This window comes from Osmerus eperlanus, chromosome 2, assembly GCF_963692335.1.
Source record: "Osmerus eperlanus chromosome 2, fOsmEpe2.1, whole genome shotgun sequence".
In the NCBI taxonomy this organism is placed as follows: Eukaryota; Metazoa; Chordata; class Actinopteri; order Osmeriformes; family Osmeridae; genus Osmerus; species Osmerus eperlanus.
The window spans coordinates 8,187,136-8,214,849 of record NC_085019.1 but is presented as its reverse complement, the minus strand read 5'-3'; the positions used below and the strand labels follow the sequence as shown (position 1 = coordinate 8,214,849).

Sequence of the window (27,714 nt, the reverse complement as noted above, 5' to 3'; positions counted from 1 at the left end):
AAGAGATTAGTCTTTGGCAGGATGATCCCCCTATGCATATGTTCTTTGATGCCTAAATGATTATTTTATTGCACAGAAAGAAGAATATCATGTTTTGTATAAAATAAATCTAACTGTACTCTAAGCATGTTCTTCTATTTGTGACATAATGTAGCCTACAGTGGGAAATCATGATTGGTATTGGTACACAGCAGTGAAAAAGCCTGAATGGTCTGAAATTTTAAGGTGCCTCCTTACAATAGAATTGTGATTGGTATTTATATTATAATTGCATGGCTTACAATTATCTATTGGGTTGCAAAAATATGCATGTTTGCATATGAGTTTTTTTTTCATGCAAAACAAGCAAAACAGTTTCAGCAGGCTGACTGAATAAACATGTAAAAAGATAAATACTTCACTCTAGAGGACTGTAGATTTAACCAGGTCCATTTGTTAATTGTGGTCATTAGGATTTTTTTATTAAAGGTTGGTCACCTCTAGTTTCTAAAACAAATGTTGCACGTTTTGAAAGTATCATTATGTTTGCCTGTATTATGTTAATAAGGAACATTCACTACTATAAATGGAGAAACTATATATGCTTAAAAACATACACGCCATTCTGTTAACCAGGCTGCCAAAGGTCAACAGTGAGGAGTTTTATCTGAGGTGTGTTCCTAGGAAGGAGCCTTCTGAGGGAGAAACTGGTGGTTGGCAACAGTGAGCTGGCTCAAAGTGGAAGGTGTGACTGTTTGATAGTGAGACTCAGAGGTAAGTGTTCAGGCTCGCTGCTACAAAGGGCAGTACAGTGCTTACCTTGATTGAATCAATCGCTTTGTGTAACTAGCTGCCTGAGTCGGCCTCTCCTGGGTAACAGAGAGGCTTGCAGAGTGTGAACCAGTCCAGCCTTGCATGGCCAGAACACATAGAGGGTTACAATTGTAGTGCATCATAGCTGTGCAAACCACTGATGTGTAGAAGGCTGTGTTTATTGACTCATTGACTGTATTGATTGTCTCAATTGATGAAAAGTCCAGAGACAGCAGACAGAAGCACAGCAAGCAATGCATGGTTCCATGGACCCCTGTTATAGCATGTTGTAAAGCACAAGTAAAGTAACATTTATGCAGAAATTCATTTAAACCCTGTTGTATTTCTTGTACCATGTATGCCAATTGCATTAAAAAGCATTTTTCCTTAACTGACATATTAATTCGCGTTAGATACATGCAGTCTTAATGGTTACGCAGTTTACTGGGTAAACTTGTGCATAAAGCGTTAATCTGCAGCCCATTTTGACATTGACATGGATGTTCCACAGACAGGCTGACTTAACAGCCACTTTATCTTTGATGACAGAAGAATGCATTAGCAGATGTTTGCTAACACCCTTCTGTTGATCCACCAGTGTTGTTCTCCACCCCTGTTCACTTGAATGGCTTGAATGGGATAAAGAGAAAGTATCAGTGTACACTATACCTATCCTCTGTGCAGTACTGTAGATAAAGCAATAATGTATTTTTATCAATTAATATTTCAAACCGTGATCTTGGTTTTTCTGAAGGATCCAACATCTCTGAATGCACAGTAATCCTTAGTTATTTATGGGACATATTTAAATGAATGCCAAAACCATTTGAGTGGCAGGTGAAGTCTTCATTGGAATGCAAGCTTTTTCCAAAATTAAGACAAGTTATGAAAAACACGACTGAATAGTATGATCTACCCACCTATGTTAAAGGTTTGTGTAATTTATGACCGCAGAGAACATATAGATTCTGGGGAAATTAAAGGTATGCTTTGGTAAACTTAGATTGACAAAAGGGGCTGTGTCCATTTTGAATACAAACACAGAACTTCAAATAGAACATAGGTGCATGTCAAGAGACTGTTGTACGTTGAGACAATAACTTCTCCCCTTATTTCTCTACAATAGGATGGGAAAGTGTCTAAATAAATCCAGCACAGTGCTTCATGCCCTCAGTCACCTGAGGTGAATGAATGCACTGTATGCTGGTGAGTGGGTGCAAGGGCATCAAACTGCAATGATAAGTAAAGGGAGAAGAAACAGGCGGAGTTTGCCCTTAGGGCTCAGGAGGTAAGGACACTTAACTCATCGCATGCATCGCCATAGTCAACATGATTTATATATCAGCTCTATGTTTGAAAACAAAAGCAATAAAATCATCTCCTCTTCACAAATATAAATATATTTTATGTATAATATATACAATAATGTTTTCCACCGTCAACGACTTAGTATTGGAGGAGAAAAAAAAGCATGTCAGTACATTTTTGCTATGGATACACACACTTAGCAAAGACAGCCATGATTGATTGACGTGCTCAAGCACTCGCTCCAAGGATGAAGGGGACACTAGTTGTTTAATTGAGAAGGCTGGTGGTGTGCTGTGCCGAGCGGCAGTCTGCTAGTCCCGAGAGACATTCGAGTCACTGCCCTCCTCAAGCTCCCATTCAAAGTTTTGGCCAGTCATTTGGTAGAACATCATGTTAAAGGGTTTGAAGAACTTGTGCAGTCGTCTAATAACGTCAGGGTCAATTTTAGGGTGAGTTCTCCCTTTAGACTTGCCCAGGCACCTGGGGGTACTACTGTCTTCTGGCTTTTTTAGACAAGGAAATCCCTTTGTTTTGTTGAAGTAAAAGTGCTTATCCGTGACAATCCTCTTGAGTCCAAGAAAGTCCTGCACCTTGGCCATCTCGCCCGCAGGATCAACAATAAGCCTTTCTCCACTGACAAAGTGCATCTGGGAGAGAGGGAAGTACTGCATCCAGCTCTCCAAGTGGAGTGCATAGATCCCAATACGCAATGCACTCCACGATGCATCTATCAGTCCCAGCGTCCGGTTCTTGAAGGCCAGAACCTCAAAGGTAGGGATCTCAGGTTTTTTGGACAGAGTCTGTGTGTAGTCTGAAATGGCTCTGGTGACTGGGTTTCGGACCACTATAATGAGCTTGATGTCCCTGGCCATCGAGTGGATACGCTTGGGGGCGTGGTTAGTCACAAAGTAGCTTGGTGTCTTCTCCATTGTGATCTGTCCCTCCAGTGTTGAAGGCATCAGGTCTCTGTGAACACAAACCCCAAAGGCAGCAGTTAGCTCAGTACAATGAATACCTAACACCTCACAACTAGCATAAATGAGATAACCAAGGACGCTGTATCAGCAACATTGGTCAATTTATTAAGTAGTAAATTATTTGAAATTACAAGTGAATGTAACTGTTATTATGACTGGACATTAAGTTGCGCAGAGAAACATACAGCTAATTACATCCGTGGAGTAATATGGAAGAGATAAAAGAAAGAAGATGAAAAGGCGCACAAGTATGCTCATTGCTTAATTGACTCCATCTGTGTTACTCCAGGAGCTGTTTTGGAACTTTAATAATGAGTTCACTGCATATCATTAATACTCTGGTGCCTTGGGTATTGTTTTGTCATACATTTATTCTGTATGCTCCACATTGTGCCTGAGTTATATTTCTTAGCACATACTCATAATGTGTGAAGACACTTTTCTTATCCTCCACCTCATGTTTAAGGTTAGAGGCTGTTCATTGAAGGAATCAGTGATTAGTTATGAGATTCTTTGTGATAATTTGTAGTAGAACAGAAATGCCCCTGCCTTGAGAGATCTTTCTCTGGGATGAAAGGAAATCATTTGCCAGTGCCACAAATATAATGCTCAACTTTGTCTCGGAGACTGTTAGGGGATGAATCAATGCAGATCCAAATGTAATTTATTTGTACAAAGGAGATGTGTTCTTACAGTTTCAATTTTTTTCTCTGGATAATAAAGCATAGTGCTTGCCTCAAGCAAATCAATATTTACTGCTTACAAGGTTTTTAATTGCCATCCTTTGTGTTCTTATTTGTTTAGATGCTATTTAATGTAATACTTTTCGTATTCATTTACTCTATATGAAGGTACTGTATAGTTCAGCCTTTATTTAGTTAACCAAAAATATTTCATAAGAATTTTATGATATTAGGAAATCATTTATGATTGAGAGCATCCACAACGACTCATAAAGGTTAACAGTCTCATCATGAAAATAATAATTTCAAAGCAGAGTCAATATTGTTCAGACAACATTTTTTAGTAGGGTGAAATAACCCCCTACTACCACATACTGTATATCATGCAGTATTCATCCTGAAAAGCAATTGCCTTAATTTTTTAACTCTCTGTTTAAATGGCCCACGTATCTCCAGTGATAAAGATATACAGCCACATCAATCATTTGCATCTTGGACACATTCTAAATTAACTGTTCTCCGGCAAAAAAAATCCAATTTACTGTGTGAAACACATCAACTGTTATGTACATATCGACCTCTCGGCACTCATTCACACATGGACACTCGCGCTCAGGTCTTACAAGTGGCCTGGTAATTTCATCTCTGCATCAGTATTGCACTCCAGATGGGTAATTTCCCCCTGGATTATGTTTGGCTCAAGACACTATAGAACTGTAGCTGCTTTGAAGACTGTAATGGGATATAAAACATATCTACAGATAAAATAATGACTGGAAGGAGTATTCGTTTTCATTATTCTCCATCAATGTACCACATTTCCTCAGAGTGGTAATGAATGGCTAAAGATTTTTCTCTCCTTTCAAGGTCTTCAGCTGTTGGCTTTTTAAAGTAAACTGTAAAGCATGTATGGCATGAAGGTGTGCAATCATGGTGTACAGTATGAGGGGAAAAAACACAGAACGAGAAAACTCACACAACCACAACGAATCACCCTGAAACAACCTAGCAATGCACATCCGACACAGAACTGTAAGGGGGTGCCAAAGAGTGTAAGTCGCCAGGCCTCTATGGAGAAAAAATCCCATTGACAGTTCACACAAATGATGTTCAAGGTAACCTTTATTATATATGGCAGGAACATAACAAGCTATTGTCCTCATCAGGCTCAATGCCACTCATTATGTGATTAATTACAAAAATATGGAGATTGCACAATACCGATGCCTTCTTCTCTGATTGAGGTCGAACTCAGTTTGATTAAGCATGAATCAGTCATGGATCGTGTACATCTAAAATGTCAGTAGGATGGAGGGGCGGAACAAAAATCACAATGCTTATAAACAAGCTCATTTTCCCAGCGAGGCAGATGACTCCTCTGGCCTTGCCGTCTTGTGGAACCCCTGTAAACAAGGCCAGCAGATAACTCCCATTCCTCTCTGCATCAGATGTTCAGCTCCACACAGGTCATTCAGGTGGGTAGCTACTGTAGGGTAGAGAAAATGCACAGTGCTGAAGGTAACTTGCTTACCATCTGCTGTTTACCGAATCCGACCACAGAATATGTCTCATACATTTACTTCCTGTACAGACCTTGTGTACAGTGTACAAAGAAGCATCCTGTACTACTAAGTAATGGAAAACTAAATTAACTATTTGGTTTTGGTTGAAATATTGGTTTGGTTCTATTTGTGTGACACTGTACCTATATAAGATCTAATTAGATTCAAATCAAACTAATCCACTGCATTAGGTAGCTTTATCAAACATATAATTTGACAAGATACAAGATTTGTTGGATTTAAAACATGCTGTTCTGAGGTACGCCATTGTTAGTGGAAAAATAGATAGTTGTAATGAACAGTACTTATGAGCCTTAGTACTCTCTTAGTCCCCAAGCCTTCAAATGCATTTCTGTGAGTGCTTTGAAGTTAAAAGCAATCTAATTGCCTCTATGATTTCTAATGCAGGAAAAAATATGGCAGAACTGATCATTTTAACCAAGTCTTTTAAACTTATGCAACTAAAATGTTGTTTGAATCCTCCAAGCAAAAATTTGGTCTACCAATGGGGATTGCAGTTTTATAAGCATAATGAAGAACTGGGCTGCCCAGTACAATGTAAAGACAAAATATAAACACACTATTTATAGGCTATGTCTGGATCTGGACCTTTTCAACATATCAGACAATTGTATACTGTAAATTAACAGTATAGTCATTTCCTCGAAAGGTCTGGAAACAAAATAGTTCTTCAATGAATGTACTCATGTGATATGACATCAGACATTTTTCTCTGTGACTTTTTTCATTAGGTTCTGTCAAACCAGTGGAAGGGAAGCACTTCAAGCCATGACGAGTTGAAAGATTGTAATAATTTGCATCCTCAGATATTAATGGGGCCAAGCTGTTTTTCGAGCAAAGAGAGCAATTCTGCGGAGACGCTTGGTAAACACTGGCAGAATAATAAGATCTCTCATTGGTCTGATCAGGGTTTTTTTCGCTGCATTTTATTCCACTTCCTCCATGTCATGTCAAATGCATTCAAACATTTCAGGGACATAAACTAACTTACAGTTGGCATAAACCATGGATTAAACATATTTGTATTGCCACACACAAGGAACTAGATATTTTTTAAGTGGGTGAGGGATTATCTGTCTGAGAAGCAGGAGCATGGAGCAAACACCTATAGCAGTGGTTTTCTGGCATATGTCCATCGTCAAGCTCAGGAATTTAACACCGTTTTTCTAACAAGCGAAACGTAACTGTTGAATGGCTGGCAGGATAGAATGGTGTGTTGATTGAAAACATAACACAGGAGTTTTCTGCTGTAAATAAACCCATTATACTCCTGCAAAACTGTGTGCTTCAATGGAACAGTTACATAAAGAACTGACAGCTGGTGCTGATCAAAACCCTTTTCCCCACTCTCTTCCTGAGATCCCCTGAAGACCGTTCTACTTCCAACAGTGGCGGAGCCAGACACTGCTCTACCCACAACACCACACTGCAGAGCTGAGATCTGAAGAAATGTTCACATGCCCTTTGGACATATAACATCATGAAATAAAACAAAGGCAAGAAAAAAATGCCTGTACCATCCTAGGAATATCATATTTTACTGCATGATTAGGCCATCATGGTGTTTTTTGGCCGTTACATTTGCCCGTGTGTTAATGAGATTACAGTCAGAGGTGGACACTGAGATGATTACCTATCAAAAATGATGATATCTGTGACTTTGAGTTAAATTTTGTGTCACTGTTTTCATGAACATTTCAAAACATTTGCCCAGACTGAAATAGAAAGTATCCTATTTAATCTAGTACCCTTAGCAAATCCAATATTCCTACATTACTGTTCATCAGCTCTTAAATACACAGGACAACAACAGCAACCTGCCACTCATTTGAATATTGATGTTGTTCTGTATCAGTCCTCGCTTCTGTTTGTTATGTATGTTTTGTTGTGCTGATGAGAGCACTTCAGGCTACACACATACAATTTGCTTACAATAGCCCTCAATATTCTATGATTGGTGTTGCAATTACAGAAACAAGCAGACATGACGTGTTGCATTCTACTCTAGAGCAGCAGAAAAGAGACAAGTAAAAATGACCGCTCTCTTCAGTTATCTTTCAATGTCATTATGTACCTACCTGAAACACTGGTGAGACTTTAGATGCATGAAATAAACCCTAAACAGTAATTGGTAGTCACACCTGAACGCGTCAGAGGCAAAGGCTAAAATTTACATCAAGGACATTTTGTGGATCTGGTTCAGTTAAGCAGAACCGATTAATATGACAGATTGAACTTGATAGATTTCTTCTCTAGCTTGAAAGGGGGGGGACACACACACGCACAGCTTGAGCACTCATCCAGCCACTGAGAAGATGCTGCAGCAGTTGACCATGGATGAAACTCAACACCTGTCCTGTTACAGCCTCTGCTTAAGTGATAAGAGTAAAATACACCTATTAGTGCATGGATAAACTTGTGGGCATGAAATACATTAAATAAATCCCTTTCACATCAGACAGCCCATATGGTTCTTGCCCAACTCGGGAACAAGTGGCATGTGACTCATCACAGATGACACTGACCAGTTACCATAATGATATCCACATTACTGTACTGTACAGTTTCTGGGGCACACACATTTCATATTTAGCTGGGTCACATCTCTATCTTATTGGTTGTATGGAATAGTACATAATATGGTAATGACATTGATAGAACACCCTTCTAATTCTGACCAAACTTGTTTGGATTGGAATTGTTTTATTACTTTAGTGGGAAGGTTGATGAAAGGTCATACCAAAAGTATTGCTTTGAATGTAAACGCACCAATAAAGTAGTGCAAACCCACCATTACATTGTTTCCCCATAGTTATAAATGATTTTGACTCAATTTATTTTACAGTTTGTATAACGTAAATTGATATTTAAAGTGAAAAAGCTGGATCGGTTTATAGAATAGCTCTGAATGACAAGCCACCAAATATACATATTGCGATACAATGCCATGTTGCTTGCAAAACAAGCAATATGTATATACTACAAACCTCCTTAGACAACCATAACCTGTCTGAAAGGTTTCCTGGTGTGCATAGTGACCTTGGTTAGAAAATGAGATACTGGATTCCTAAAACTGCACTAAGACCACGCTCAATAAAACAAGTCAGCACTGTCAGGTAAAAATCACTACCATGGCTATTTCTCTACCACATAAACTATGTATTTTTATTGATTAATTATTTATAAAGTTACTAAATGTATGGACTTTTCTCACTTAGTGTTAAAAAGGAGCATACCAGAAAAAGGTTTAAAGAAAATCAAGGCATCATGATTACACTGACATCTATTTGGTAGCATGAGGCTGCAAGGAAGCAGGCTGCTAAGAATGCTATAATCATGTACAGAGAGCCCTAAGCTGCTCCATTAAGGGCTAAGCTGACCTATCAGTAGAACCTTTACTAATCCAAATTGTGCTTTAGCTGCCTGAGATTGCTCAATTCAAGCAGACAGCAAACACTAGAAAATGGTACACCTGGGTTTGGCAGCAGAACCTATTATGTATCTATTACATTGTTTTGGCACAAAAGCCTGGTATTTTACTGTTTACTGTATCATGTTTGGAGCACCTTGAATGCGTTTCATTGCAACACACAATGCACACGTGTTATGCCAGGTTGCTTTGCGTTTTCTTGTCCTAACAATTTCAGTGCCCAGTCTGACCTTGTGTTGTTCTGTGCAACTGACAATAAAAGACTTGAACTTGAACATTATAATAATGACAACAAACAGACAGTTTTACAGACTTTTGATTTTCTAAGCTTGGACAGTTGTTTGTCTGATCAATGGTCTTCCCATTCCTCTATGGTAAGAAGACTAGACTGTAGACAAGTTGATCTCCAAGCCTGTTTATTACTGCGGCATAGACCTATTACAAGTACAGGTAGAGGATGCATATTAGACCAGCAAACGTAACAACATCCTACAAACGTAGTAAACCACACATATAATACAAATCTGCAGCTGTTAATGTAAAAATCCTACAAAAGTAATAAATTTACATTTAGTAGATGTTCTTATCCAGAGCGACTTACAGTAAGTACAGGGACATTCCCCAGAGGCAAATAGGGTGAAGTGCTTTGCCCAAGGACACAAAGTTCATTTTATATAGTTTGGTTAACTTAAACCAGGTCAAACTAAAGAATGCGACAGAACCCTTATCTCAAAGGTCACCTCAAAGAATCTCAAGCAGAGATTCCGTAACTACAAAAAAGTGTGAACACACATCAGAGACAGTGTGCTCTGAGGGAAGGACCCTTTCTGTACAACATCAGGGCATAGAGGTTAACAGCACTGTCAAAATAGAAAACTCAAGAGAGAAATGGCTACCACCAGACCACTCCATTTAATGTCTCTCTTTATGCTGGACAGGGTTCACATAACACCAGCACAGTTGTGTCTAGTTTCTATGTTCATGTATATTTTATGGTTCTCAGGATCAAAGCATGCTATGTGCAATCTACTTTCACTGCCCTGAAGTAAGCCACAAGCAACCATATCATGGAGATAATTCCAGACAAACGTTCTCCATATACATTTTCAAATGCTGCACGACCTCTAACGCAAAATGTTTTTGAGGTGATGTGCTCCACCAACTCAGCACACTCTTTATCTTGGGAAAAAGGACTGACAGCATGTCGGCTGTGAAATGGCTATTCCAAGTCATTGAAATGCTTGCAGTCTTGCCATGCTAAAGATTGGGAGACATTATGTGTGTAATCCTGGAATGGATCTCAGTGCAGCCCTTGGAGGCTTTTGGGCCAATGAGCAGCTTGTTTAAGCACTTCCATTAAAGCACTGTACATATCCTTAATCTCCCCAGCAGAGGTAGTCTGACACTGTGAGTGATTCCACCATAAACACACATCACAAATGCAGGATAATGTTTTACAGATATACAGATTAATTTGTGTAATCCCTGCTGCCAAAGGGAGAGTTTAAAGGGGAACGTGTCAAACGTTTATGTACGAAATAAAACCCAAATATTAAAGCCTCATCCGCAGAGGGGTTTTTCCTCTTGTTGCTGTAATCTCAAATATTGCTCTCTTTCAGGAGTATCTGCAAGATCAGTGACAAATCTTCTTCTCTGCAAAACTCGAAATCTCCTTGCTGAACAAGACGGAAATAAGAAAAAAAATGTTGAGGAACTTTACTGACTCATAATAAACTGTGTCTACTTTGACAAATGGCTGTGAACCCAGGGTTAAGACAGTGCTAAGTATAAACTGTGTCTCAGACCAAAGCTGAAATAACCTATTTAACATCAAATCTCACCAAGGTTATGGAGAAATATGAGGCGCTGAGTTAAATCTCTGCCAGATTGTTGCTGGGCTCACACTGAGGCTAACTGGTTTACTGCAGCCGCTGCTGTCCATTCCTGAGTTCAACTGAGTACTGCAGTACTATTATTATGTGTATTATTATTAACTATCAAAAGAATTGACTCAAATTACTTTTAATTTCATTTATTTTCATAAATAATGATGGTGTTAAAGGAAGGGACGAAAGTAAAGCAAAGTAAGCCAAGTGAAAGATGATTCTGTGGGATGAAAGAGCGCTCCAGTATCACAGTGCATTTCCTAACTGGAAATAAGATACATCTCAAGACACTGATGGAGGATCCTGTCCTTCAATCCCCGGCTGAACACCCAACCTTGAAAAACCTTAATTTAGCAGGCAGAGAGGGCTGAAAAATTAGCCTGCAAAGCAACACTGCAGACATCGCCTCAAAAATGTAAACAGAAGACATTTCACTTGGTTTAGTGTTGCAGTGATATAGCACATTGAGGTGGCCTGCTGCACAAAGGTATGTTCTAATCCATTCAATGGCACTCTCATGTAATCCTGGATAAATACAAGGAAATACATTTTACATATCTATACTGCATCAACATGGGACTTTCCTATGTGCAGTTCTGTGCCTCATTAGCTAGAATCAGGAGTGCATATCTCTGGCTCTGTGCCTGAACCAGCTGAGATATTTCAGGGAATAGTGATGGAGTGACCAGGCCTGGAAGGTATGCTGCAGAGTTTTGTTGCCAAAGCAGCTCAAGTTTGCTACAAAGAGGCAGTCCTCCACTCCAGGAAGGTTGAGAACAAATACTGTAGTAAAAGATGGCTGACTATTCACCCTTGAGATGGCCTGGCTGCCCCAATTTTGTCCCCTCTTACTGATTGAATACTTATATATAGTTATAATTGATTCTTCAACAGCAACTTAGTTGAGTAGAAAACATTTCAAATAAAGCTGAATAGTTAGTTTACTTTTTTATGACAGTTTGTGCTTGATAGACTGAACGGAACTCATACATTAATGATGCTGAAGAATGTTTTCTGTTAGCAAATATGAATTTATAAAAGTTTGCTTGTTTACTTTTCTCAGCAACATTAGATTTACTTTTTTGGCTGGCCTAAATTCCTTTCTTTTGAAAGCCATTCTTCATCCAAGAGTCTATGAATATTGTATGGTGTTGTTGCGTATTTTACTGGTATTTATTGGTTTAAAGTTACGGAAAGTGTTAGACAGGGCCTTGAATGGACTTGAGGTGAAATGCAACATCACCTTAACTGTGCCCTAAGATTACAACACAACATCTTAACACAACTACTCACTGTACTATCAGTGCTGTCTACTCTAACCAACACTTGAGATATTTGCAAATATTTCTCTTAAATATTTGAAGAAATGTTTTAGCATAAACGTTGATGAGACGAATATGGAGGCAGTAACCTTGTGTGTTAATGAAATGATGGCCTTTGGCATGATTTTCACGGAGGCAGACTCCTGTAATGTATGCAGATGTATTCCTTGTGATATTACCACTTTGCTCCTCTGTTTCATTGTCGCTTCACCAGTTCTACTTAACACTCGACCCTTGGACAACTTCCTCCTGACCTACTTTATAATTCCTTGACAGCGGTTAGTGTCTTTTGTTTGATGCCTTTCAGTCAAACACAGTCATCCAATGCAACATCAAACATCTAAAGATTGTAAAATGATTGTTTATTTCAAATCAATAGTTTTGCAAAAACAATGGTTTGTGGTTTTATGTGCCATGTATGTCATAGTGAATGCATGCATTGGTAGTGCAGTGTTCAGTAAGTATGGAGTAATTGTACGCTGCCGCATCCAAACAGAAACCACATCATTAAAACTCATCAAATGAGTCATTTTCCCTGCTCCGAGCAAGAAACCAAAAGAACACAGTGTACGTTTGTACACAGCATGCATTGCCTTTATCTTTAATACTTTAAACCTGTCCATCGCCGCTATCATCTGCTCACTGAAGAAAGTCACTGCCGCCAGAGGTTTAATCATCACCATTATGTTAAGAGGGAATGCTACAAAAGGACCAAACATCCCAGGAAAGCCTGAAAACACACAGGGATATAAATAGATCATAAACACTCAGAGACCATGTTTTCCTTCCAGTATTTTGTAATAAGCCTGTTTCCGGGAGTGTGGTACATTGTCTCCCAAAGCCTTGCGGTTCAACAGTCGGTTTGTAAGAATAGAATTGTATTCCAGTGAAGTTCATGGATAGCTCAGCACAATGCATCTCTGACTGTGAAAATGTCTTATCTGTCTCTGATGGTTCTTTAAAGAACTTGTTGTGACAAAAGGGTAAGTGTTAAAAGGAATTAATTAATCAGAGTGGTGTATTGACATTTGTTGTCATAAAATGTGTTTTGTCCAATTTTTTCACAAACATTCCATTAAGCTCATGTGAACAGGTGGTTCGACGCAACAAACTACACAGGATCTTTTGTGTCTTGTTTCACACAAGAAATCTTCTCAAAGGGAAATGTCTAACTAATGAGGGGGGAGGGGATGAGAAGGTTTAACTTACATTTACTACAGCTTGTGTTAACTCTCCATTTTAACACTATTATATTTGACCTTCTGATAGAATTCAACCACCCATTAAACAGTGAACTCCGTCATTAACTTCATCAATGTCAGTATCTCCATTAGCACCACAGTTATTTGCATCCATCTGTATTATGTCATTAACCACTCAACTCATCTCAGATTTATTATCCAGGATATACAGAGAAGTCTAACAGCCATTAGACTGTACAGAAGAAGTAGGCTGACCCGTCCTTGAACTCTAGCTGCAGGCTGCAGCTTTGTGGGGCTGGATACCTCATTCAGGAAAGAATGCATTGTTCACTTGAAGAACCTAGTTTGACTATTTATACTGACCTACACCTATCCACAACAGAAATATTCTTCTGTACTTGTATTAATATGACATCACCAACATCTGTTTCATATTCTGCATAACTGATGCCAAAGTATAGTTTCCTACCTCATATTCAGACACAAATCTACTTAATTACTAATTATATAATGAGTGATAAACTGTTTCAGTACACCTTTGACAAATGTGAACCGCAAATTAGTATATTCGTATTCAAACAAGCAAAATGGCTTGATGGTATATAATTACATGATAAAATATAAAATGTACATACTGTATATTTTTCAGTCAGTAACACAGACAAATTATGTTAAAGATCCTGTAAAGTGGACCTGGAAATGAGTTTTAAGTTCGCCACACCACAGAATAATGTGTTATTAACTACCCATCCAAATTAGAATGAAAAAATAACACAGACAAGTATGTTAAATTAGGCTTTGAAATCGTGAAAAAATCAGCAGTCTTCTCTTCTTGAGACTGGGGGGGCGTGTCGCCTGAAGGAGCTGAAGCTCCGCCCCTCGCTGCCTAGTGCCTCCGACCCAGATAATGGACGCTATGTCAAGCCGAACAAAACCGTATAGAATTAGAATTTATTTGTTCAATGAGTGAAACATACAGATGCATATAAATGAAATGTTCCCCTGAGCTGTAACAGTAAAAATGGACACCAGAGACAGCAGACAGTGAGCTCTCCAACTAGGCTACTTCTCACACATTAGCTACCATTTCACCAAAATACCATCATTCTACACCGAGTAGCCTAATATCAAGTTAGCGGTTTGCACAAATTATAGCAGAGATACCTCTGGAAAAGTTATCTAGTATAATTATAACAAGCATACAGAACTGAGTGATGAACTGCTGGCGGCGGTGGATGGTCCAGGTGCGACCGGAGGATGAACGGCCGGGGGGGCGATGCTCGGTATGGCTCCGCGCTGCAAGAGAAGCCGTGTGTTGGTGAACCCCGTCTGTGTCTGGTCCATGTTAAAACTGTCCGCCATGAAATGGTCAGTGGCGCAGAGGCGGCTGTTGGAGTTTATCCGAAGCTTTCCATGAGCGTGGCTCTTCACAACATCTATCCACCTATTTTTCCTTTCATTATCAACAGGGAACTTACAGTAAATGGCGTTGCAGCGCAGCTGGAGTTCTTGCATCCAGGGAAGAGGCAGTTGCGGATGGTGGGAGACATCCTGAAGCTAGCTAGCTAGCTGATGTAAGCTACAATAACAGTACAGCAGGAGGAGCCATTCAGTGATCTGACGTAGATGGGGCGAAATGACGTAGATAGGGCATTTTTTGACTCCACCCATTAAAACCTGATCTGAAAACGGAAGAAAAACTGTTCGTCGGTCTAACTCCACATTTCAGTGCGAAAAAGTTTTAGCGCTTTGCACATGCTTTCAGGAACTCATTTCATTTCACTCATTTCATTTAATAGCAGTTGTGGGGTGCAGTTGTCTGAACGCACATGGCTTTGGTGGGCAGTGCGGTTCAGTTCATGACTTTCACTTTTGCTTCACACAGGCAGTGAGCAGTACAAATGTTTATTTCCTCCCATTAACTGTTAATTATATCTGAAAAAATTATGCTGACATCCCAGGCATATTGCATTTCTACCTCTGAGTCAAGGTTGAATACTTGAGATTAGCCTCAACATTTCACATTAAACAAAATATAATTTTTTTGAATTGAAAGTGCCTTACTGAAATCGACAACATCTATCAAACACTCTATTGTTCTATTCCCTCGCGTTGATCTGTAAACAACATTGAATACAGAGATAAACAAAGATCTTGCTGTTGCGCTTAAAGACAGTTCTAGGCCAGTGTGATGCAGTCACAATGGGAGGTCTGAGGCTGGCTTTCATTATTGAAAAGATATGGCTCCAGCCCCAATCGGACAGCTATGAAGGCAAATGCAGCTCTAATGTGCAGCTTGTGACAAGAAAACACTACCGGCTCCCACACAGTCTGGTGACGCTGTTGTCACACCATCCCACCACAACCTGCAATTATTCATGCTGCTTAAGTGCTCCAAACCAGACATGGGAATCTTTTGTTAGGTGAGACTTGTTCCAGAAAAAAACTTGGTGACAGAGAAAGAAAAGCCTTGTTTATTGTATTTCACCAAATAAGGAATCCTGAAGGACTTGAAATTGTTACTTGAGATAAGGTCCCCCTTCCTCAAATTAACCTTGATTGAAACACTTTGGCACCTCTCTCGTCGTAACAAGCAGTTTTAAACGTGTTAATCGAAAACATGCATGCTCGTTATCCATTGGTTGAAAGCACAGAGAGGAAAAACATCAGCTGAATCTTTGTTTCAGGAAACACTGATGGTCCAAAAACAGAAGTAGAGTTACTCCCCCTTCATCTGTGAAAGCTCTCAATGCTCCACCATTTTTCCTCAGGGATGTTTTGATCTGACACGTTGCACAGAGTAGAGACAAGCCGTAGGCAGTTTGCTCATCATTGGGCAGATCCCATACAAATCTCTCCCAAAACCCTCTCTACCCCTGTCCCACCTTCCATATGAGGTAGCACAGCACAGGGCCCCTTTGGGTTCCTGACACTGCAGGCTGAGTCACAGAAAGCTCCAGCTCCTGTCTGCCTGTCACCGGTCCTGACGATGACAGAGAGGCACACGGCTGCAGGACTCTCACACATTCCCTCTGTGCTGCCACCGCCGCCTCTACTGACACCCTGGATCCCTGCTGGAATGAGCTATGTTTGAAGGCCCTGGGACCGACTCGCTGCTGTCTGCAATAGAGGCATGGGAGCCTCTGGATACCTGTCAAGCCATGTCAATGTTGTTCAGGCTGGCAATTCTAAGCAGCCGCTGACTTAGAGAAGAGATAGAGGACAGTTGTGAAACGGCCTACCATTCAACTGAGTAGTTCATTGATTCCTGAATATAAGTATACTATCATAATTTTGGAAACACACTATTCATGAATCTTTCACCTTACACTGACATATTCTGAATCAACCACATCTACATCCTTCAGATATTCAATTTCTGAAGGACTGTTTATGAACATGATCAAATTAACCCTAATTTAACTTCATCTTTCATATGGAGAGGAAAAACAAGTGATTTGTTTGGTCCAATGGTGGATAATCAGTGGCCATTAAATGTTCTGTCTGTTCAACAACTGCCAAGAGGTGAACCTTTAAGAGGAGCAACACTATAATGAGAATAAAAAGGCTAACCTTGAACCCAGTTACTCATTGTATTGAGATAAAAGCATAGTTTGGTGTGGTGTCTGGGATAGCGAGGCAGACATAGCAGACTTCATTGTCATTTGAACAGACTTTGCTGATTACAGATGACCTATTGGTATATGAGAATGTCATTGGTTTGCTCTCATCATTTTATGCTCAATGCTATGTTATCTTACTTAATGTCTGTAGCAAATGACTGCCATTTCCTCAGAGTGCAGCCATTTATAAAGGTTTCACAAAGAAGTAGTCAAAAAAAAAAAGCTATTACCCACATGGGTACATGTGTTTTGATGGCTGTCTTGATATGCTAGCCCGTGAATAAAATTCCAGGCAAGGCAGTTAAATGTCATCGGAAAAATGGTACAGATCAGGGCCTAAAAATTCATTGTACCCAATTAAAGATAAATATGCCAGGAATTGATATGAGACATCAGGTTATCAGGCCACTTCCATTTTATAGCAATTAGTTTGTCACAGACTAGGAGGCTGTCTGACTACTGAGCAGTTCACACCAGAGTGAAGAGATCCACAGACCTGTAACACACCATCAGTTAGTTGGAATCAATGCCATAACCTTTGCTGCGTCAAAGATTACTGGGTTTTCAGTCGAGTCCTTTATGGAATTGTAGTGAGGATGTGTCGTGGCTAGGGGGTGAACTAGTAACCTTGAGGCCAATGTGCCAGTCCCAATCTGCCCTGCTCATTGCTGTCCTTCATGCCCTACAACACATGCTCTTTCTAAACTGTAAAAATAAAGAATGCCACCAATGACCTTTTGTGGGCCTTGCCACTGCAATGTAAAATGACCTGCTGACACTGTATTCCCTCCAACACTCTTTCTGGCACACAATTCACTTCTGATTGTCTTGTAAGATACCACATTTCTTAAGTAACGTGGGGAAGGGGGTTACTATTTCTCCAAATGTAAAGAATCCCAGATTGCACCATAAAAAATGCACCGGGTGTTGGATGAATTGATGCCAAAGAGATGCTGGCTCAGAGAGGCTGGCACTCTGGAGAAAATGGAGAGACGGAAACAAACAATGTCATCAAATATTAATGGTTGTCTTTTCTACTAAAACAGTGTATTTGACCAAGTAAATGGTACCTTTACATAGTAATCCAGAGAGACACAGACACAACGCTATTAAACTATATACACAATACATACAGTAGAGGGGGCAAATGGAAGTCCAGGGAGAGTCATGATGGCAGCAGAACTACACATGTATGAGAAGCATTTACTAGACAACAGGAGTACTCTGCAGTGCATAGAAGTCACAAGGAAGGAAAAAAGGAGGAACAGACCTTTCATGCAGATTCACTTTCAGTATGATGTCAAGAGTGTTTTAACAGTACTATATAGCTATGAATGTACTAAAAAACCGAGTTACTGGAACTCATCAGGGATTCTATGCTCAAGATGGAGCTCAACTGAGCCTTTCAAAGGCTAATTCACACTCTGCAGACATTCAAAGTCACTCAAACAAGCCCTGTCATTTGAAATGCCACATTATTGAGGTCAAAATTCAATTTTCCCGCTTTGAACATGTCAACGCTTGAATGGTTAATCAATTACAGTTGCCTTGCAATTTAATCGTGTCTACATAAAGCTCTGTCATCGGACTCCTCCTAGGGACGTTGGTGGCTGTGCAGTCTGCATATCCCTGTGTCAGTGGGCAGAGAGAAGACCAATTGAAGACCAGTTTATCTTTTGCAATTTTAGCCAACAATATCATCCACCCATTAATGCTAAATGTGTCAGCCAGACTGTAAATGTCATCTTCATCATCATCATCATTACAGACCATGTATGGATTAAGCCACCCTATCCTCTATTCAAAATCACCCATCCACTTTAAAATAACTCAATATAAAATCATTGAAATCAACTTTTGTTCAACTGGATTTTAAATTAGACAGCCACTGTATTTTCCCATCAACAGAAGTTATAAATATTCTTCCTATTATGTCATCTACAAGATCAACATAGACAGAGAACAACAGTTACCATTTTTTGTCTCCTAATATCCTGATCAGCATCTTACATTTTCAAGCAACATTGCTTTTATATAACGTATTTCCCTGACAAAATCAAGCCTGGCTCCTTTCATCTCTGGGGAGACATAACCCCTTTTGCAATCCTGCTTTCACACACTGTCTGAAGCGTACAGAGCTGTGAGGCTTATTTACTCCTCTCGTCCATCATCTACATGTCAAAACCACTTTTAAACTCTTATCACTTAATCTGGAGAAATGAAATAGCGCTGTAAAATGAAAAATGTGCTTCATAATGACAGGAGCTGCAGCCGTGATAAAAGGCAGAGTAGCACACTGACACTTCTCCTGACAAGTGTGGCCTTGGAGTCAGCTAATGTTTAAAAAAGAACAATATATTTATAATTTTTTATGTTATTTCCAGCCTCTTCTCTACCAGGAAAATAAACCTGTGTGGCGGACATGTTTGCAGGAAACCAGTCATCTGCTCTGAGTGGTTGCCACGGTAACAATAAGGAAGGCTCATATCGGAGCCTTCTCTGTATTAGAGCAAAATGGGGGACCATACATTTACAGCATGGACCACAGTAATCACAAGAACAAATACAAAAACATACCTTTATCAACGTTTTTTGGACGAAGACAACAAAATAATGACCACCTTAAAGGATTTATGTAACTGTAACCTGTAACAGTACAACTGTAGGCAAGACTATATTCAGCACAGTCAGTACATAAAATCATTCTGAATGTGAAGAACTGTGAGGGATGGAGCGAGCCACAGTTTTGCATAAATTGTTACAATCTAATATAAACTATAATGAATAATAATAATTTGACATAAATGTCAGAATAGGTACAACTGAGAATAACCACTGCTAATGACAAAGCAAAAATAGTGCTTTTCTTCGATTAATTGTTATTTAGGTCAGCCAAATAGCCTAAAAGACATATCAGGAAACTACTAAGGGCCTTACCTTGCTGTTTATTGAACCTCCCTTTTCCTGTCATGAATTTTAATCAAGTTTCATGTGAAAATATTCATTTACTAATTGTGACAGTCTCATAAAAAGAACATCTGGCTGTTTATGCTCAAAGCAGAACAACATATGTAAATTTGATTACTTATGCCTGGGTTAGGTGATAGCATTCTGACTTAATCTGGACCCACAAACCAAATGACTAATACGTCAAAAGGCAACATGCTTCTGAGATTGAACAAGCTCTTTTTCAAGTGACCTCTGTTGTCACACATGACATCACACATGGAGGAAAAGATGCTCCACAAGGCCCCAGAATCCACAAAATCTTATTGGTCACAAAGAGTTGTCAGCTGGGGAGTTCAGAGTAAATACATAAGACAAGCCAGGGCCCAATTAAGACTGAAGGAACAAAGGCTTGTTCTGATTATTTTGTATATCTGATACTAATTAAAAGTTAGCAGAACACATTGGGTATACTTGAATATGCACTTGAGTTATTTAAAAAGACAGCACACATGTCCATTGGTTTCAGACAGACAAGACCACAAATCAATATGAAAAGACCTTCCACATGATTAGTACTCATTCCCTTTTCTGTAGTTGCCAAAGCCTGTTCCCTAAAGTGAGCACAAATACAAGTCTGCCACAAGTCATTAATGATACATGCATTACAGTTGAAATGTCTTCTATATTTGATGAATCCATTTTAATACATGACTTAATTTTCCAAAGCTGTGGGGCTGGCTACTCCTCGTACCAGATTCTGTCATGGATTACATTGGATGTAGGACGAGAACTTCAACTTCTTTCCATCTCCAGACTGTATTATGATTCAGAAATAATAATATATTCTTATCTTAGTTATTCTCTTATCTGCAGACATGTCTTATCTTTTCCCTTTAATGCACATGTCATTAGGAATATTATTACATTAGGAATGTCATTGTTCGTTGATATACAGTACAATGTCTAGACATGGACACACTGGAGAACTTTCCACTCATCTCCACAAGATGCATCATTTCAACATATTAAGTCATATTGAAAAATAAAAACCACCCACTGACTAAGAGGCAGTAAACATCAATCATTGCAGCTGCAACATCTGGAAACAGCAGAGCATAACTCAGCTTTATGAGTCCCAATAATCCTCTAAAATCCACACATTTCTGGGAATTTAGGGACAATAATCACAACGCATAACCACTTTGTCTGTGCAGCTTTCACAGAGCATTAAAGAGCCAACAGTGCCGTTAACATTTAATCTTAGCTTCTCGGATCAATGCAAAGCAGCAGGTAATGAGTGGGTAACTCAACGACATTGTGCAACAACAACAGTATTCACTGGCGAACTCGGCACAGTTTCAATATTTGTTCCAAAAACGGTATGTTCCAAAACAGGCCATACATCATTCTACTCAAATGAATGAGAAAATCTGACAAACTAATTGAGAGTGCAGTGTTTCCTTACACCAAATGAGGTATGACTAAAGGTATCCTCGCAAATAAAACCTGTATTTACTATAAAACACTCAGAGCACACGATGACATTCTGCACGACACTCAATGCAAAATACAGGGGCATGCTGTTTCGTGCCAGTTACATAAACACAGCAATCACTGCAAACTGGGTGCCAACAAAAAATCTATGATGCCGTGACTAAAATGGGAATCCTAAATGAGGTGTGTGTTGTCTTTGCCTATCGTCTTCATCACCCTGAATTGAGCCTAGTGCTCAACTTCAAACAACTATTGCCAGCATTCTCACAATCAATCACACATAACTTGGAGCAATGAAAATACATTTGTCGCTAATTTACATCCTGCTGACAAATATCTGAGATATGTTACTTAAGGTAAGAAACAGTGGATTTTTCACAAAACTTTACGATTGATATAATGCTTGTCTTTGTACTGTATGTGTTCCATCAATTCAACTTGGCGACAATGAAAGTCTGTAAAAATAGACCCAGCGATCAAAGCCACATCTGGGACTGGCAAGGAAAAAAGAATTCATCACCAGTGAGAGAATGGCAGGTTTGTTCACCTCGCACTGAAAGCATTGCATAAACCGGGGGAGCAGTCCTCACACATCACCTTAGAGAGGCAGGTGCTCAACATCACCTGAGGTCACCAGCACACTCCCCACATGGGCCTCCATGTTCATGGCAGGTATTATCAATGTTTAAAAGATATACAAGGACAGGGAGCAAGGGCGGGAGAGGGAAGGAGAGAAAATGAGAGAGCGAGCATTTAGCAGAAGATTGACTGAATTCTGTCCATTGTGAGGGCTATCTCTATCCTTTTCCAGAAACAAACTGGGTCATTCATTTTCTATATTTTGTGTTAACGCAAATCAGCACACAATTTATACTCTGTAATGCAGAAACAAATGCCAGCATGAAAATTTGATCTTGATCCACAAATATAATTCCCTGAATACCAATTTAATCTCAAGAGGCTTGTCCTCAGAGTCCCTTCAAAGCTGGACAATTGGACAACAACTGGGATTTTTTTTAAATTCTAACATCAATTTAACAGACAAGCATTGGGGTACTGCCTAAAAGTGTACAACTGTTTTAATTAAATACTTATTCACTAAATATGCTGGGGCCCTAATTGCTCCCCAAAGCTGTAGATGAGGAATGTTTGGCTAATGTTTTGGTGATTTAGCAGTGGGGGAAATTTGGGTGGCTCTTCTGCTTTGATGTGTGATCCAGGCTATGTGCATGGATGGGGAGTCTGAATACACTCTATGTGCTTCACACAGGGATGAGGATTGAGCTGTAATTGAGATACAGAGCCCTGTGGCGTCCATCATGTCAATCACAGCCATCAGTCTAGAGCTAGCTGGGAGGGACAGCCATTACTGTAAGAAACTCAGCCATCTCAAAATGATACACATTGCTATAACAGGCTGGATTTGTGTGTATATAGGACCTTCTTATTTGGAAAATCTTCATATTCTAGATCAAATTTGTGCACATCTGTGCAAATAGGGAAACGGCCTGGGCCCTGAAGATGGGCCCTTGCATTATTATTCATTTACATTTACATTTAGTCATTTAACAAACGCTCTTATCCAGAGCGACTTACAGTAAGTACAGGGACATTCCCCCGAGGCAAGTAAGGTGAAGTGCCTTTCCCAAGGACACAACGTTATTTGGCACGGCCAGGAATCGAACTGGCAACCTTCAGATTACTAGCCCGATTCCCTATCCGCTCAGCCACCTGACTCCCTATTCAAGCTGAATACATTCAAGCTGAAAGTAACCTCATGTTCTCTTCCACTGGACATTAAGATTGGAGCAATAGTGTCTCTTCAAAATATTCCTCATTACTGGTAGCATCATTAAACTGGATGCTCAGACAGCAGCCGTCAGCCGAGTGACAACGCGGGAAAAAATGTGGGGTGACACTCTCAGCTTAATGACGAATTAGCATCTCAAAACAGATCTGTTATATGTGGGAAGGCCACCAGCTCTGGAGGTGTTTTATTTAAATATATATTTCAAGTTGTCAGTATTAGCCACGTCACGACGTGAGCGTAGCACCCTGTGAGCGCCCACTGTGCTGTAAACGAGATGAAATGAGTCCTGCTGAGAGGCGGCTGTGCAAGCTGTCCTCCTTTGTGTGCCGCTGACCTTCTAATGATCGAGTCACTGACACGGGACAGCACCCCTCTTCTGAAAATGCAACACTGACAGAGGAGATACTGCTAAGACTGTAATGCGCTGTACAGTCTAATCAGAATCAGAATCAGAATTCGGTTTATTCGCCATGTATGTTATACAAACACGGAATTTACTGTGGCAGGGAGGTGCAAACACTAAACATATACGAATCTTAAATTAAGTAAAGGTACAGAAGTTTAACTATTCCTAAGAACTAAACAATCTAAGAATAAAACAATTTAAATATAAAATAAAATATATATAAAAATAAGAATAAGAATGAGCAGCGTGAGTGGTCAAAATAGTGCAATAGTGCAATTCCATACCTACTCTCGCAGAGCTGTTAATAAAATCCCTTAGGCATATGTGAGGCGGCTGGCTTCCTTTTTCTGATTACCGAATAAAACGGCAAGTCAAATAGCGTGGCTACGGTATACCGTTCAACATTTTTAACATGCAGACGCATTTTGGATAGATTGAGAAAACTGCCAAGCAGGACTAACTCCTCTCTAAACTGCTGCATGGATTTTTTACTAATCCAAGTGGGAGAGAGAGAACTGGCAGATAAACAATGGTGGACTGAATGATCTAACAATTTTAACTAGGGCTCAAAGTAAAGCAAACAACCCCATCCCGACAAGATAAATATCCATACACTGTTAGACTTTAGAACAGTGGATATGGTACCACTGATTTTACTCATGGCTGAATATAAACCAGGCATCTAGTTTTAACTTATTCATTGTGCTGTTTTAGTTGTTACAGGACAGAAAACATCTTCACAGAGGGAACTTAATGGCAGAAACCCTCCCATGAATAAGCCTGGCATTTTTTTTATGGAAATGCTGTGTTCCGCTGTGTAAGCAATATGCCCAGGGTGAAAAAGCGCTAAAAGCTAAGGTCTACTCAGAGTTAATGTCTGCTCCACAATGAACCTAATGGCATGGAAACATGCTAGGCCATGACGAGTGTTTCTTTAGGGTGTTTGTACTGGTGATGGTGGAGGGTCTCCAGTGGTCTGGTCTTCACAAGACTCTAGTTATTCCATTCATCTTGAGTTGATCCATGCAGCTTCAAAGTCTGCAGTTTCCTTGACTCTCTCAGATTCCTTTCTGTCTATGTTTCTTGTCACATAGTGATTGAAAACCACCAAAACCACCAACTAGAACAGTTTTGTGCACCTGTTGTGCTAACGTTACATCACATACACATGTTTCTGAAACGTGTTTTGTTATCAAAGGCAGGTAGTAATGAATGCCTCTGAGGATGAATCCTATTTGTCTCCTTGATCAATGTTATCTTTAGTTTTTCTGCAATGGTCTCTGCACTCCAGTCTACTCCACTTGCTGTGTGTCTCACTTGAGATAATGTCACTGGAAGGGCATAGGGAACACTTTCACCTCCCCTCTGTTCTTGAGACGCTCTTCGGTTTTCATCAAGCACCGAACCAGACATGGACAAGCATGTTAAAAGGTTATCAGTGGCTTCCACAGATCTCTATCAAAGATAACACCTCAAGCACACTATCAACACAAAGAAATACAGCAGGGTGACATGGCAGCAAATTGACAAGAGACAAGGCAACAAAGTCAACTGTTTCAGTTCGAAAAAGCTGTGCCATTGTTTCCTAAAATGTCAAATTTCTTTCCAAGGACTGTTTCTTACGCAGTAAACAATGCCCCCAAACCCTGACAAAATTGTATGATTTTCTGAACCATGAAACAAAATCTGTCTCAAGAGATGAGGTGAAGAAAGCAGTCTGTGTTCATGTGATTTACTGCACTAACTGCAGAGAAGAAACTTGAAAGACATACATTTACAAGAGTGAAGCAAGGTTTCCCCCTGCGCTCAGTAAATAATCATTCTCACAGTTAAAAAGGTGGGTGCTGCAAGAAATCTGGCAAACTCCTTTTGGGGCAAGATGAATATCAGTGAATTTTTTTTGAGAAAATCTTGTTTAGAGCAAAAAGCACATTGAATCTCAAATAAAACCTTTTTAGGTAAATAATAGTCACCTGACTTAACCCATGAACTTGCACCTCAGATAGAAACCCTACTTGCCTGAAAAGTACAGGGGATGCTACAGGCAAATGTTCAATATGATATTATACAAAATCAACTGGGTTAATTTGGGTTTAATTAATATAAATTGATTAAGGATAGAATACGTTTGTGAGTCTAAGAATATGTGTCAAAAGACGCACAGGCCGCTGCCATGCTCCTGCTCTTGTGTGTCACACAGCTGTCAAATGGGTAACGCTCCAAAGGGTTCCATAGTGTAAACGTTCAGGTTGTTTGTGACATGAGAGGTTATGTCACTCATGACTACTGTGTTACCTTGATTCAGCATGTGATTATTTAATACAACAAAATGTGCAATGGGTTGCTGATATGGGACGGTGCGTATCCAATAAAAAAAGACCTGACTCATGCGGTGCCACGGCAAGCAGACACACAAGCGCAACTCCATCCATACTGGTTGGACTCTGAGGTCGGACATGACAATAATAATTCATTTTAAAAACCAATTTGATTTGTAGTGTATTAATTATTCAGGCAGATGATTATAGAAATCTACTCAGTTGAAGACCTACACAATTATTGATGGTTTTGCATATGATCGACACTAAGTTTCACATAGACTCAAGTTGATAATCTAGGAAATATATTGTGCATAGAGTAAATACCTAAGGTACTAAACAATCCAGTTTCTATCCCTCCAAACTCCATCTGATGTCATTGAACCTGGCTTTGCATTGCCCAGGTGTTCTTGAGACCCAATACCAAGACGCAGTGACAGACACTGCTAAATCCTCATACGCAGTTCTCAACGTAGTAATCCATGGAGGATGTTGATAAATCATATCTTTTCAAAATCTCTACATCGGTGGACTTCCATCTCAGCCTCGTGAATTTAGATTGTCTTTATCTCTGCATAGTTACTCACTTCCTTTCACATACCCCCCTTTTGTACCGTCGGGCACCTGATTGGTTATTATAGGTACAGACAAAATGACTCAGTTATTTCACCCACATGGTGGAGCATGTCCCACAATCTTTCGGATTAATTGTGTGAGCAAGATACCAATTTTTTTTTTTCATTTTGAGAGCATTAGACAATGTACCCTAGTGCATTAGCTGGTACCCTGGAGCATTAGACCCTACCCCAGAGCCTTAGCGTTTCCAAGTTCTCTGCAACAGTATGAAGAGGGGAAAAGGCCTTTCCTGTGATAAATTAAGTTAGCCCTCTCTGCTCCTGACATGTAGTGACATGGTGGACGCTTTTAGCATTTAACAATTTATATGGTCATACGGATGGTGGTTTCCAATATGTTCACTAAAGTAAAAGGGAGAAAGAGAAAACCAGTCAAGCATTTTATAGGCAGAGCAAATGGCTTGGCCAAATCCAGCATGCTCACTTACTGCGGTGGCGAGTGCGAGAACTGTACGTGGAGAGTTGCAGTGCTTAAGTACACCCATGCCTCTGTTTTTGTTTCAGCTGAGTCAGAAGCTGAATCGATGCAGTTTGACAGGTGATGCACTTGTACCAAACCTGCTAAGAATGGCCCCTGGATACCCGTTGAATATTTGAGATTTAGGACACCTAAGGTAGTGCATACCAATGTAGCAGAGCCAACAGACAAACCACGTACCATCACACCTGTCCCCTACCCCCGACAAGGAGAAAGGGGGTTTTCCCCTTTGTCCTTATCTCCAGAGCAGGAGCTTCAAAGCTTCTGGCCCAGCATGGGGTCAGAAGGTAGACCAAAATGGCCTTACAGTATGGAGACAAAGGATTTTAAGGAAAAACTAACTTTTCTGGATTTACAAACATATTCTCAAGGACTACATGGCTCATGGACACTATTTCAATGACAGTAGTTGATGTGTTATAATGTATGCTTTCCCTTTATGATAAATCAGTCAATCTTGATATCAAAATGATTCTAATCTACAAACTAAACCATTTATTAATGTTGTATTGTTATATTTCGAAGTATAAGCAATACATGGACATTTGAAATAGCTGAACTCTGAAAAGTTATCAACCACTTCACACCCATACGTCAATCTCAGGATGGACGCCCAGGTGGGAGTAACTGACCAATCAAAGAGTTCACCTCCAAAAGGATACCCCCCTTTCTCAAGGATTATAAAACCTTGACGCACAAGCAATCCGTGCTTTTTCGCAAGGATTCACCAGAAGTGTTCGCGACACATCTGACCTATCCTTCTCAATCAGCAACTCACTGGACCACTAGGAACTTGAACGAAAGATTCCTTTGCTCTA

The 27,714-nt window shown here is 39.8% G+C and overlaps 1 protein-coding gene across 1 annotated transcript in view; it reads right to left on the bottom strand.

Moving 5' to 3' along the window:
* Positions 1 to 241: 241 nt before the first annotated feature.
* hs3st4 (heparan sulfate (glucosamine) 3-O-sulfotransferase 4) overlaps positions 242 to 27,714 on the bottom strand; it is a 53,853-nt gene continuing 26,380 nt past the window's right edge. The window contains exon 2 of the mRNA XM_062450697.1: positions 242 to 3,066. Within this exon, the coding sequence (XP_062306681.1) occupies positions 2,412 to 3,066 (655 nt within the window). The 3' untranslated portion in view covers positions 242 to 2,411. The remainder of the gene's footprint in view (positions 3,067 to 27,714) is intronic.